The sequence below is a fragment of the Somniosus microcephalus genome, chromosome 24 (genome assembly GCF_052327205.1).
Source record: "Somniosus microcephalus isolate GS21.2 chromosome 24, FLI_Smic_1.0, whole genome shotgun sequence".
In the NCBI taxonomy this organism is placed as follows: domain Eukaryota; kingdom Metazoa; phylum Chordata; class Chondrichthyes; order Squaliformes; family Somniosidae; genus Somniosus; species Somniosus microcephalus.
Window position 1 is genome coordinate 34,323,208 of NC_141010.1, and position 14,218 is coordinate 34,337,425.

A 14,218-nucleotide genomic window follows, 5' to 3' on the forward strand; every position below is an offset into this window, starting at 1 on the left:
TTCTCTTCTGGATGAGAATGCTGGCAACAGTGAGTCGCCATGTGTTGGCCATCCCCTCACCGTCAATTCATATACCCATGACAGCGTCGGATCATTGCGGGTCTCCTTCTCTATATCCGCGTTTGTTACTGGCAATCGTTCAATTATCGACAAATAAAATATCTCGATAGGGTCCACTGCTGGTGCTTCCTCCACCGTAGGCAGTGGCAGGCACGATAGCCCATCAGTGTTCCCATGCTGTTTCGTGCCTTTATATTCTATTTCATATTGATTCGCCCCTAGAAACAGGGACCATCTTTGTAACCGCTGTGCAGTCATTACTGACACGCCCTTCTTAGGATTAAAGATGGAGACAAGTGGTTGGTGGTCAGTCAGCAAGGTGAACTTCTGCCCATGCAGATAATGGTTGAATTTTTTTACTCCCCATACTAGGCTGAGGGCCTCCCTGTCAATCTGGGCGAAGTTGCGCTCGGCTGAGGTTAGTGACCGAGACGCAAAGGCCACTGGCCTCTCCAACCCGTCTGGGAATTTGTGCGACAGCACCGCTCCAATGCCGTAGGGTGATGCATCACATGCCAAACGAATTGGTAGTGCTGGGTTGAAATGGGCCAACACCTCTTTTGATGTGATCAATTCTTTACACTTCTGGAAAGCTCATCTACGTTCGTCATCCCACTTCCATGGTACCCCTGTTTGCAGTAGAGTGTTCAGCGGGTGTAGTACCGTAGACAAATTTGGTAAGAACTTGTGGTAATAGTTTACCAGCCCGAGGAACGACCTCAGTTGTGACACATTTTCCGGTGCTGGAGCCTTGACTGCTGCCTCAATCTTGTCAGGGGACTTATGTAACCCCTCTTCATCGATGACGTGGCCGCAATACAAGATCTGTTTCTGGAAAAACTTGCACTTGTGGCGATTAGCTCGTAGCCCATATTCCTTTAATCTGGCGAGCACCTTCTCCAAGTTAGCGAGGTGATCACCGTCATTTTTGCCCGTGACCAAGATGTCGTCCAAATAACACTGGGTCCCTGGAATCCCTTGCAGGACTTGATCCATCGCCCTTTGCCAGATAGCCGGAGCCGAGGCTACTCCAAACACCAGCCGGTTGTATTGATGGAGACCTTTATGGGTGTTGATCGTAAGGTAATGTTTCAAAGCTGCTTCTACCTCCATTTGCAAGTACGCCTGGGCTAGATCAATTTTGGTGAAGCGTTTACCACCAGATAGCGAGGCGAAAATATCCTCAATTCGTGGAAGCGGATATTGTACCGTGTGAAGGACTGGGTTCACTGTCACCTTAAAATCCCCACAGATGCGGACCTTCTTTGGTTCCCCAGGCGTATTACTCAACGACCTCTTCATTACAGGGACAATGGGTGTAGCCCACTCGCTCCAGTCCACTTTGGACAGTACTCCTGAACGTTCCAAGCCTTCCAGCTCTGCTTCAACCACTGGTCTGATCGCATAAGGCACTGGTCTGGCCTTCAGAAACTTTGGGCTTGCATTATCCTCTATTTTAATTGTTGCTGTTATTCCTTTTAGTGTTCCTAGTCCCTCCTGGAACACTTCTTTTGCGTCAGTTAGCATTTTTGACAGTCGTCCAGGTGTGACGTCATCATCCTTTTTGGCCTCCACCTTCAGTGCCTGTATGGAATGCCAATCTAAATGTATCTTCCGGATCCACTCACTCACTGGTCCTCCATTTGGCAATACATATATATCCATTTTAGGTATTTCCTGACCTTTATGTGTCACTTTCACCCTTATTTTTCCTTTGGGGTAGACTTTTTGCCCCGTATACGTCTTCAAGACAATCTCTGTAGCTTTCAAGGGTATGTGTGAAAATAGCCGCTTGTAGTCTCTTTGATTTATGACTGTTAGAGCTGACCCTGTGTCCAATTCCATTTCCACTTGGACTCCGTCTATCTTGAGTGTAACCCAGATAGTCTGGTGATCCTCTATTTCGGTTACATTATGTAGTTTCAGACAACCCAGCTCCTTGCTTCCGGAGTCTGTGTCACTTTTCTGTTCATCTGAACCACTGTCCATCACCTGGTGTACCTTTTTGTACTTCTCCTGTGGAGATTTCTTACTGTTGGTTTTCTTCCCAGACCTGCAGACTCTTGCAATGTGTCGTGCTTTCCCACACTGTCTGCACACTTGGTCCTTGAACCAACAATCTTTCTGGTCATGTGTTGTTCTGCCGCAGCGATAGCACTTCCCTATTCCATAGGTCATTTCGTTGGTGCCGTATTCTTGCGGTCTCCGTTGTATCTCTGCAGCGCCCCTTGCGGCTGCTTCGTGTGAAACTGCCATATTGAAAGCTTTGTCCAGCGTAAGGTCCGTTTCTGATAGAAGCCGTTTCTGGGTTCCTTCACTTTGTAGCCCACACACAAACTTGTCCCTTAACATGTCTGCTAGTCCCGCTCCAAACTGGCAGTATTTCGATAGCTTGCGCAGTTCCGTTAGGTGCTCAGCATTGCTTTCATCTTTGTGTTGGTTCCTTTTATGGAACTTAAATCGTTCTGCTATCAGCAGCGGCGTGGCGCTTAAATGGTCCTGTAGGATTTCTACTATGCTTCCAAAATCCTTGTTTACCAGCTTCTCTGGGGTTATTAGATTTCGCAGTAACCCATAAGTTTTTGCACCCATGGAATTTAACAGCACCAGTGCTTTATTAGCATCTGGCACTTCATTCGCCCTGCAGTACACCTCAATACGTTCCACATATGTCGCCCAATCTTCGACTTCATTGTCGAACGTAGAGATACTGCCGCTCTTCGGCATCCTTGGTTGTGCGTTAACTATCCCCAATGGCGCCTCCCGCGCTTCCCCTTCTTCTCCGCTGGCACAAAATGGCGTCTCCCGCGCTTTCCTTCCTTCCCGCGCTCGCCCGTCTTCTCTGCTGCGGCTTCGCAAAATGGCGTCTCCCGCGCTCTTCCTTCTTCTCCGCGGCTCAATGGCGCCTCCCGCGCTCTCCCTGCTTCTCCACGGCTCAATGGCGCCTCCCGCGCACTCCCTGCTTCTCCGCGGCTCAATGGCGTCTCCCCTTGCTTCGCCCCGCGGACCCTGATCAGCCCGTGATCCCTGGCTGTGCTCTGCGTGTTCTTCTCTTGATATTTGTCGACGCCGCTCAGTCTAGAACCCGGCTGTTTCTTACCCTCTCCGGTTTGCAGTATTTTTCCTCGACGCCGCTCAGTGATCAATCCACGGCTGCGCCCTGCTCGCTTCACCCTCTTTCTTACCCCATCGACGCTGCCCGGCTCTCTCTCTCTGCCGTCGGTCGGCTCCAGCCGCCGCTGCTCGGGAAGGGTCTGCTCTGGACCTGTCGTCGGTCTCTTACTGCTCGTTGTGGCTGGGGAACCAAGCCCGGCTCTCCACAGCCTCCCCAGCGAAGTTGGATCTCTGCCTGACTGCTGGGCGGTTGCTCGCGGTCGACGCCCGTGTTCCTGGACTCGACTATTTAAAAAAAAAAAAAAATGTTTTATGTTGCAGGTAGATTCGCATCAACACTCGTCGCCACTGTTAGATCCGTGGTTCAGTGGATAAATAATTACACGGATGCTGTACATAAACAAACAACAGGTCTTTACTGGAGGAGGGTCATCTCTAGACTGGGGTACAGAGGCATGCGCACAGCTTATATACCGGTGTGGTTACTGCCGGTACTACAGTATACAGGAGCTGTAGAAAGTAGTTCTGACTTGAAGCACATACACTACAGTAGTGAAGAAAAGAGGTTGGGGATTTCTTTTCTCTTCAGGATGATCTTGGAGTAGCGAGGCCCGGTAGCACTTATTGTGGTCCAGCTAGATCTGGTGATCGATGGCTAGTACTTGAATTCAGACTAGTCCTATCTACTGCACTGTTACTTGAACTCGGACTAACACTATCTACCATAGAACTTGAATATAATTGAGTGCTACCTACTGCACTGATACCTCCTTGTCTCACACTATCATTGTAGAGACTGAAAGAGAAAAGAATTAATTGAAGGATCTTCTGTGTAATGAAAGGTTAGTTGTTAACTCACTTCCACTAAGAAGTGGATTAACTTCTTAAAACACATTTGATTTGCGATCCTCGGCAGAAGGAGAAGACCTTTGTCCAGACTGGATTCAAATTTAGACCTTTGAAGTGAGAGGGAGTTGTTGCAATACACTATCACTCACTGTTTTCCCTCTGTGTTGATTGTTTTACTGTTATAATACAAAGATACGGTAAGTAAAATTCCATCTTAATGGAGAATATTTTAAAGAAAGTCGTATCTCTTTTTCTTGATACGACTAAACTCTAAATGAAAACTGTCTAATCCATTTAGCATTTTATAATCCATTAAGTATATTTTGATAATGCGGATATGATATACTCATTCTGTAATGCCTCAAGGCCATGCACCAACTCTAGCTAATAGGGCAGGCAGTCAATCTGCTCCTTCACCTCCACTAATGAAGTTCTGAACCAGCCTCTGCGAGGTGCCCGTGCAGCAGCATGTGGACTCCACCTGACACTTCTCCAGAGTTGTGTGGCTGAGACTGTGGGAATTGTAAGCATAAACCTGTATCACTTTATTCTGATGTTGCATGTTGGTGGTCTAAGTTGGGCTCGGCAGTGTAAAATCTGTGTGGGTTCTTTGGTTATCCTACTCCAGTGCAATATGATACTTGTTAGCCTGCTAAAGAATAAAGGCAATTAGTATCTTGGGACTATTCTCCACTGGCATCAAATGTTTGAGGTCTACGAAAGGTACCTGATGTCTTCGATAGAAATGGTTGAATTGGAACACTTCCCAAAAAGACCTCTTAACTTCAAATTATGCCTTATGTTTTCACTACTGAGAATGTACAGTGAGTTCTGTAGTGACGCACATCCTGGGATTTTAGTTCAAATCTTTGCTTTATGTTCTGCAGCTTTTACGGGATTTCCCAGATGAGCTACGTGCCGACATTGCCATGCACCTCAACAAGGAGATTCTGCAGTTACCCCTCTTTATATCGGCCAGTCGTGGATGCCTGAGATCACTGTCCCTCCATATCAAAACCTCTTTCTGTGCCCCAGGAGAGTACCTCATCAGACAGGGTGACGCCCTACAGGCAAACTACTTTGTGTGTTCAGGCTCAATGGAAGTTCTGAAGGACAACATGGTACTGGCAATTCTTGGTAAGAGCTAACGGCATTTGAGCTTAGTTTGGTGTATCACAGAAATCACAGAAACCCCACAGTGCAGATAGAGGCCATTTCGGCCCATCGAGCCTGCACCGACACATATCCCACCCGATCCCCGTAACCCCTACACCAACACATATCCCACCCTATCCCCGTAACCCCACGTATTTAATCCCCCTAACACTAAGGGTCAATTTATCATAGCCAATCATCCTAACCCGCACATCTTTGGACTGTGGGAGGAAACCGGAGCACCCGGAGAAAACCCACGCAAACACGGGGTGGCTCTCTTTTTACATTACATTTTATGCATCTTGGCATCTTCTTCAGTTGGATGTGGTCATAAGATGACCAAAAGCTTGGTCAAAGAGGTGGGTTTTAAGGAGCGTCTTAAAGGAGGAAAGAGAGGTAGAGAGATGGAGAGGTTTAGGGAGGGAATTCCAGAGTTTAGGGCCTAGGCAGCTGAAGGACAGCCGCCAATGTACATTTTTATAGAACAAAGGCAGTTTCCATTCATTTGTTTGACCCAGTTTCGGCTTAATAAGCTCAGGTGTTCTGCAGTGCCCAGATCAGTTTTGCATTTCTCAGTATGTCAGCTTTAAGTAACCTCAGCAAATCGTTACTTAACTCAGTCTGGTATACGTGCCAACTCATCTCGTTTTTGGCAGACATTCAGGCCTAGAAATTCAGTTGCTTGCGCCAGCCGGTAGCGCCTTAGGAGGAGGAGATGTTGGGCGCTAGGCGGCTAGCGGCCGGGCGCAGCGCGATCTGCGCCTCTCCCCAACTTCACTAGAGATTTAGCGTCGGCGCCATTTCATCGTGCAACGCCCTTTGTGCGCCCCAAACCGGAACTTCAGTGGCGCCGCCCTTCTTTGCGCCTGGCGCCCCCAGCGACTGGTAGAGGGGAACGGTTCCCAGTCGCTGCAGGGTGTGGGGGGCGCTATTTAAAGGGGACTCCTCCTGCATTATAAGTGACAGCCATTTTGTGCCAATCCTTCTGTGTGAGAGACAAAGGCAGAGAGCTTTCTGCTTTGACTCCGCGCTCGCACAGGTACTTCTGGCTTCAGGCCAGAGCTTTGCACTTGGATTTCACTTTCAGTGCCATAGCCTTGAGTCGCCACATATACTGTAATGGGGGCTACAATGGGTGGAAACGTTGGCTTTCTGCATTGCATTCAAAGGGATCAGAGACGCCGTGAGAGAGTGCCAGTCATGGCCAGACGGAGAAGGGCCAACAGGTGTCGGCACAGGAGGCCTTACCCACCCAGGGTATACCGCCAGCAGTTCTCATATCTGAACATGTCTGAGGAGCAGTGTGTTCGGAGGCTGCGATTCAGAAGGGAGGTGGTCACTGAGATCTGCCACCTGCTTCGCAGAGATCTGCAGCCACAGCTGAGGAGCAGGACGTCTCTGTCGGTGGCAGTGAAGGTGACGGTGGCTCTCAACTTCTATGCCACCGGCTCCTTCCAATCCGCTACTGGGGACATTGCCAACATCTCCCAGTTCGCGGTACATTGCTGCATCCGACAGGTGAACAATGCCCTTTTCAGAAGGAGACGTCAGTACATCTCCTTCCCCATGACCCTGGACAAGCAGTAAGAGCGTACAATGGGATTTGGAAGAATAGCGGGCTTCCCCATGGTCCAGGGCGTAGAACTGATGAACCAGAATTGGTCAGGCCTTGCTTCAGGGCTGCAGTGCGCAGGGCATGGCAGCCAGACAAGTCCACCCTCCCCCTTTAAGAGCTGACCGGCGCCAGAGTGTCTGCCGTCAATCAGCAACTCGCCGCATCTGCGCTGCGCCCGCCCTCGGGGGTATCGCCCCGGACCGCCGGCTTAGCGCCTAATGATAGTCGTGCATCGCCTGTTTTAGCGCAGCAGCAACCTCTTGGGGCGATGCGACTGAATATCGGCGAAGGTGGCGCGAACTTGCGCCGGGCGCAAACTTTTGCGGCCGCCCGACTGTAGTGCCCCGAACGTGGCTATACTGAATTTCTAGGCCTCAGTGTTTTACACCTGGTGCCCATGCTTCGAAGTAAAAATCAGCAGGGATTTAAACTTCACCCATTACAATGAGGATGAGCCATCACAGCTCAGTTTTAATGGTCCCACTTTGACTCCTGTTTCAACCTGATTCTTCCGATGCTGGGGATGGACCTGTGGGAGACCATGATGGCAACCAGAAGTGATTTTGGATGAAAGTGACATATATTCCTGCAATAAATTGTAATCTTCAGTGAGTCTAGTTTTGAAAGATCGGGAATTTCCATCCACAAATTACAGCACAGAAACAGGCTATTCAGTCCATCAGGTCTGTGCCAGTATTCTTCTCCACATGAGCTGCCTCATCTAATCCCTCTCTCATGCTCACTGCCCATACCTTTTAATATTCACTTTTTCACCTAATTTTCTTTTTAAAACAGTCTTGAGATGTTCATGCTCAAAGATGACATACAAAATTGGATTTCTAAGCAAAGCATCAGCTGACCAGACCAACCGAAATGGGGGAAGAAGATTGATTCTGTGAACTGAGGGAAATGGGGGAAAGAGCCTCCGTGAATGAAGGAAGAAGAGTGTCTCTGATAACGGGGGGGTTGGCAGGGGTGCAATTGAAGGGACGCACAACTGTAGAGCATTTACACACCTTAAAGTTTTAGAGGCAAGCATACACTTACTTTTTGGTTACTACGAATATCTTCATATGCATCAAACACCTACCCAATGGAATTCCTCCCATGTTGCCACAAAGTGGCAGAATTGGCACCAGGAGATACAGCGGGAGAATGTGCAGCTAGAGAATGGGCAGCAGTGGGAGGGATCGGAAATTGGGAACAGGGGAGCTGTGTGAGGTACAGCTGATTTTTAGTGTAATGCTCTCTTGCTGCTGTCTCTCTTACTGCTTCTTCCTTCTCCTGCTCCTCATCGGCTGGCTTCCTCGCTCCTGCTGGCTCCTTATTGCAGATCCTGCCATTGCCTCTCCCACTCCTTCGGTTTTCCCACTGACAATTAGCCTCCTGCTCTTGATTCTGTCACTACATCTCCCATTGTTGATTCCTCTTCCATTCTTGCTATCTCTCCCACTGATGGTTCCTCTCCCATTGCTGCTACCTTTCCCACTGATGGTTCCTCTCCCATTGCTGCTACCTCTCCCACTGATGGTTCCTCTCCCATTGCTGCTACCTCTCCCACTGATGGTTCCTCTCCCATTGCTGCTATCTCTCCCACTGATGGTTCCTCTCCCATTGCTGCTACCTTTCCCACTGATGGTTCCTCTTCCATTGCTGCTACCTTTCCCACTGATGGTTCCTCTCCCATTGCTGCTACCTTTCCCACTGATGGTTCCTCTCCCATTGCTGCTACCTCTCCCATTGATGGTTCCTCTCCCATTGCTGCTACCTCTCCCACTGATGGTTCCTCTCCCATTGCTGCTACCTTTCCCACTGATGGTTCCTCTCCCATTGCTGCTACCTCTCCCACTGATGGTTCCTCTCCCATTGCTGCTACCTCTCCCACTGATGGTTCCTCTCCCATTGCTGCTACCTCTCCCACTGATGGTTCCTCTCCCATTGCTGCTACCTCTCCCACTGATGGTTCCTCTCCCATTGCTGCTACCTTTCCCACTGATGGTTCCTCTCCCATTGCTGCTACCTCTCCCACTGATGGTTCCTCTCCCATTGCTGCTACCTCTTCCATTGATGGTTCCTCTCCCATTGCTGCTACCTCTCCCACTGATGGTTCCTCTTCCATTGCTGCTACCTTTCCCACTGATGGTTCCTCTTCCATTGCTGCTACCTTTCCCACTGATGGTTCCTCTCCCATTGCTGCTACCTCTTCCATTGATGGTTCCTCTCCCATTGCTGCTACCTCTTCCATTGATGGTTCCTCTCCCATTGCTGCTACCTCTCCCACTGATGGTTCCTCTTCCATTGCTGCTACCTCTCCCACTGATGGTTCCTCTCCCATTGCTGCTACCTCTCCCATTGATGGTTCCTCTCCCATTGCTGCTACCTCTCCCACTGATGGTTCCTCTCCCATTGCTGCTACCTCTCCCACTGATGGTTCCTCTCCCATTGCTGCTACCTTTCCCACTGATGGTTCCTCTCCCATTGCTGCTACCTCTCCCACTGATGGTTCCTCTCCCATTGCTGCTACCTCTCCCACTGATGGTTCCTCTCCCATTGCTGCTACCTTTCCCACTGATGGTTCCTCTCCCATTGCTGCTACCTCTCCCACTGATGAATTGACTCCCACTCCTTTTGGATTTCCTGCTCCTTATTCCGCTGCTCCAATAACCTGGGGCACCAAACCATACTGTGTCCCCATTTGTGCTACGGGTGGTTGGCAAACTTCTGAGGCTGGCTAGTTACTGGTTGGTTGGTTGCCTAGCAGTGGTGGCTGGTTAGCTTCTAGTGGCGACCCATTGGTTGTGGTAGGCAGCTTCTAATTGCTGTTTGCTGGTGATGGCTGGTTGCTAGTTTATGGGTTGGCTGGCCTTTCTGTTCTACATGGTGTAGCTCCTCACTGGATAAACTCACTGAGCTAACAGGGAGCCTATTTTATGTTTTAATTCTATGTTGGATTTTAGTATCCATGTTATAAATTTGCATTACATTTAGCATTTTCCATCACACGACTGGGGGTGGGGCAAAATGTGGCTCACAACTGCCAAAACAATTAGATTTGGATGACACAAAGTGTTTCACATTCAATTAATTAATGGTTTTGGAAATGTAGTCGTGGTTATGTGCGCTGCCAAACTGCCCTACAAATAGCAAATGAAATGAATAAACAACTTTTTAAAAAAATACTGAAAATGCTGGAGAACTCCCTACTCATCTATCAAGTAGTCTCATAGGATCTTTTACATCCACCTGAATAGGTTACAAGTTCCAACAATGCAGCATTCCCCTCAGTACTGCCTTGAAGTGTCAGCCTATTATCTGCCCAAGTCCTAGAGTGGGGCTTGAACCCACAGCCTTCTGACTCTGAGCTGAAAGCGCTACTAACTGAGACAAGCTGACAATTATGAAGTGGGAGGAAAGAATGAGGCAAATGATTACATTTTAACCATAGAATTAGTCTACTAGTTTGCAAGAAGAAAACTATTTGTAAAAAGATTTTACTTTCGTAGTGCCAAAACTGACGGAAATTTCCAGCTGTTTCTGTTTTTATTTAGATTTCCAACCCTCATGGTTTTTCCTTAAATCAGACACCAAATGCAGTCTCCTTAAAATATTTAGAACAACAATGACCCTGGAGTAGGTTAAATTTCTGCCAAAGAACCAATCACTTTATCTTCTGGCATTGTGAAAAGCCACATCGGTACTGCTGCTGTTGCTAAGCTACAAGTTTATATAATATGAGTAGGAGGGAGTTCTTTCATTGAGGCTCTCTTACATAATATGCACTGGGAAAGTGAGAACTGTTCGCAATTTTTTTGTAAATTAGTAGACAGCCCCCCTACTCCAACTCGAATTCAATTGGTAAATAATTTGCCTCGTTCTCCTTTCATCTTTTTTGCCATTATTGAAATAACAATGGCAGCAGCTGATTACAAGAAGGTTCTGCAGTACTTTCACTGAGAGGGTTGTTCTGAAGCAGTTCCTAATGATACAAGAACTGCATCAAGCAAACAGCACTCCTGATAGTCCTACATAATTTTACAGCACTCAAAAAAAAGATTGAAGTGAGATAAAATATTCTTCTCACGTTATCACTTGCAGTCCATGTGGATGATGGGTTGTTCTGTAAGATTCTGTGTTCAATCACATTTGTTAGAAATAGACCAGTTCTTCACACATTCGCAATATCCCCAGGGTGTTTGGAGTCTGTAGACTCTAGAAACAGTAAATTGATTCACAAAAAAATCTTGTTTGGTATTTACAGTCAAAAGGGAGCTTAGTGGAGCTCAAAGACATCAACTTCAGTAGAAAACAAATATAATGTTAAACTGATCTGTTTAGACAAACAACTTAGAATATTCACACTTGCAAAAGTAAGAACTGGAATGATAAAAGTAAATTACCAACCCGAATTAGTAACTTCAAACATCCTTCTTGAAATAATTATTTGGAAAGGTTTAAAACCGTGAAGATATACCTTCAATTTTATTGTTGTCCTCTCTGGTCTTAATGGATTGATCCATTGTTCAACCCCTGAAATAGCAAATGTTGTGCCAATTGGCAACCAGTTTTGGTGATGTGCAATTGCATGGAAGTAGTTTAAAAACTAACAAACTCATTTAATGTAGGATCCTTACAGCTAGTAGGGAGAAGGCCCTTTCAACCCATCAGTCTGGGCTGCATTCAAAATCGGGCTCCCATGGTGCATGGACACTAGTGTAACCCAAATACCCAGTGCTAAATCAAGAGTTTCTGAAGAAATCCTAGTTTCAAAGGTGTAAGTTTTTAAACTAATCAAACGTTTAATAGTAGGTTTCTTGATCTAGCTTGTGTAGACAAAATGGAGTCAAAGCATACTTAGCAGAACATATGCTTTTACAGTGTGGAAAAACAAAGTGTAAGAAAACTGGAGATAATTATCTTAAGGTCAAATGTTCATGATTACATAGCCTGAAGAGTAAAAGTTAATGTTGGATTTTGGGAGAAAATTAAAGGTATTATATGGGGAGATAATCTATAGACTGTCCTTGGTATGTCTTTACAAAGAAACATATGGGAATTGTCAGAAGAATAAGAAATCAAATTAAAGCTCCGTTTTCTTGGTAAGTTTCAAATTTCCTTCCTTAGATCTTCCATCCCATATCCCATTAGTCAGACAGGCTCCTGGGTTTTGACAGTGGTATTTTGTAACTGCCCATTGATAGGTAAATCATATAATGCCTCGTGGCTTTGGTTTACTGTAAGGAAGTACTGTAAAGAAGAACCTACTTCACAAGGAAGTGTCGGGTCACCACTCAGTATTTCCTCTAACAGCAAGACTGAGACTGGAATTTCGCCACACGGGGAGATCACTGGTCCTAGGAGTCATGTTGGTGCTTCAAAGATCTGCCCCCTTGTGCTGCCTAATCTCATTGATTTTGATTGAGTGATAAATGAAATTTTAATTTTAATTGAACTTGAATGGTAAATATAGATATGGATTTTTAAAAAAGCCATATCCAGTTCTCTCTTTCTTTAATATCTATTGAGTAGAAATGTTTGTAATATATTTTTATTACATACGTAGAGTTACACCGAATTTACAGTACAGAAGCAGGCCATTCGGCCCAACTGGTCTGTGCTGGAGTTTATGCTCCACACGAGCCTCCTTTTTTTAAATTTGTTTTTTGTGGGATGTGGGCATTGCTGGCAAGGCCAGCATTTATTGCCCATTCCTAATTGCCCTTGAGAAGGTTGTAACCGTATCAGCATATCTTTCTGAATGCAGTTCTGTCTCATAAAGGGAGCACTTTTTCACTCCTGTTTTAAGTCGCCAGAAACCCCAAGTCAACCTCTGCTCAAGATTACTTTCCCCAATTCGCATCCACCAAAATGATTTGGATTTAAAATGAATTGACGTTTAAATTGCTTTAAGATTCTCGGTACTGTTTTCCATTCCAGGCAAAGGGGACCTGATTGGTGCAGATCTCTCAACCAAGGGCCGGGTGATTAAAACAAATGCTGATGTCAAAGCATTAACTTATTGTGACCTGCAATACATCAGTCTGAGGGGCCTATATGAGGTACTGGAGCTCTATCCTGAATATTCAAGCAAATTCCTGTCTGAGATCCACCGTGACCTGACCGTCAACCTTGAAGAAGGACGTGAAGCATTGGTAAGAGTTGACCTCTGAAAATATTTTACTTTTAGAAATCACATTTTAGAAACACGATTGTTTGAAAGCTTGGGCTCAGATACGATGGTCTGGAGTTTCCTTTGCACTTGCGGCCAGAGACCCACATAACTTGGGCGCAAACCAATGGCTTAAGCGATCTCTGAATTTTGGCCGTGTGTGCGTTGCGCACATAACTACAATATTCCCAAGTCTCCTCGATCTTTTACAGCTGTTCATTAAGCTCTCCGTCCAAACTAATCTCTGCCCACTAAACTGGCCACGCCCCCAACTGTCAATTTCGAGTATCCTCTAATTGAGCTTGGAGGAAACAATCCGTGTTTCTGGTGTTTTATTGCAGTTTATTTGAGGGTTTTTTAATACTCACTGAGACCTACTCTGTATTTTTTGTTTCTTAGCCTACATTAGACAGTGCATTCAATGTTAAAGACGGAAAATCGGCCCTGATTGCAGGTTCCTAAGCATGCAGTGCCTGATGTGCATGAATGATGGGTGAAAAAGTTGAAACTTTTTTCATACTTAAAGTAAAAATCAATGGTGTGTGTTTGGCGTTTCCTTGGGCCCCGATTGTTTATGCTGATTTCTGCCCATTTTAAATTGCAGCATATTCTAATGAGATTGGCAGGACACTTGGGCATAACTTGACATCAGCAAAATGATTGCATTTTCAGGTCTAACTTCTGGGTTGCACCCACGGAGTAAACTCCTGCCCCGATGTATTTGTCTATGTGCAATACATTTCTATCAGTGAATATAATTATCAATAGCAAATGTTCTTTTCTTACAACAAAACCAATTAGAATCCAACCTAGATTGGTGAGCAGGAGACAAAACCAAGACTCAAGAGTACTGAGCCATTGAAGTTATTTATCAGAATGTGTCATCCATGTGAATTAATCCACTCATTTGAGTATCTCACTAAAACCTGGTTTCCATGCATTGCACTGTATATCAAGATTCATCTTTCAAATCATTCTATAGTAAAACTGCTTGAATCCAAATGTGTTCTGATAATTCTGAAAACATACATTTTGTGGATCTTGGGAATTTATCCAACTATTCTAGCCCAAACATTCAATATGCAGAATTGTATGGTATTGGGGAAAAAAGGTAATTTGGGAACACTACGGGCTGGATTTTATCAATGGAGGAGTGTAGGAGGTGGGACTACAACTTTTGGGGTTGTAGTCCCACCTCCATCGAGTTGTGGCCAACCCACGCGATTTTCACTTGATTGACCTTGTTGAGCCCGCCCAGT

At 46.0% G+C, this 14,218-nt stretch overlaps 1 protein-coding gene across 1 annotated transcript in view; it reads left to right on the top strand.

The window, feature by feature from the left end:
- Positions 1 to 14,218, top strand: part of kcnh4b (potassium voltage-gated channel, subfamily H (eag-related), member 4b) — a 188,330-nt gene that overhangs the window by 119,054 nt on the left and 55,058 nt on the right. The window contains exons 10-11 of the mRNA XM_085966463.1: positions 4,911 to 5,160; positions 12,728 to 12,942. Coding sequence (XP_085822589.1) covers positions 4,911 to 5,160; positions 12,728 to 12,942 — 465 coding nt within the window. The remainder of the gene's footprint in view (positions 1 to 4,910; positions 5,161 to 12,727; positions 12,943 to 14,218) is intronic.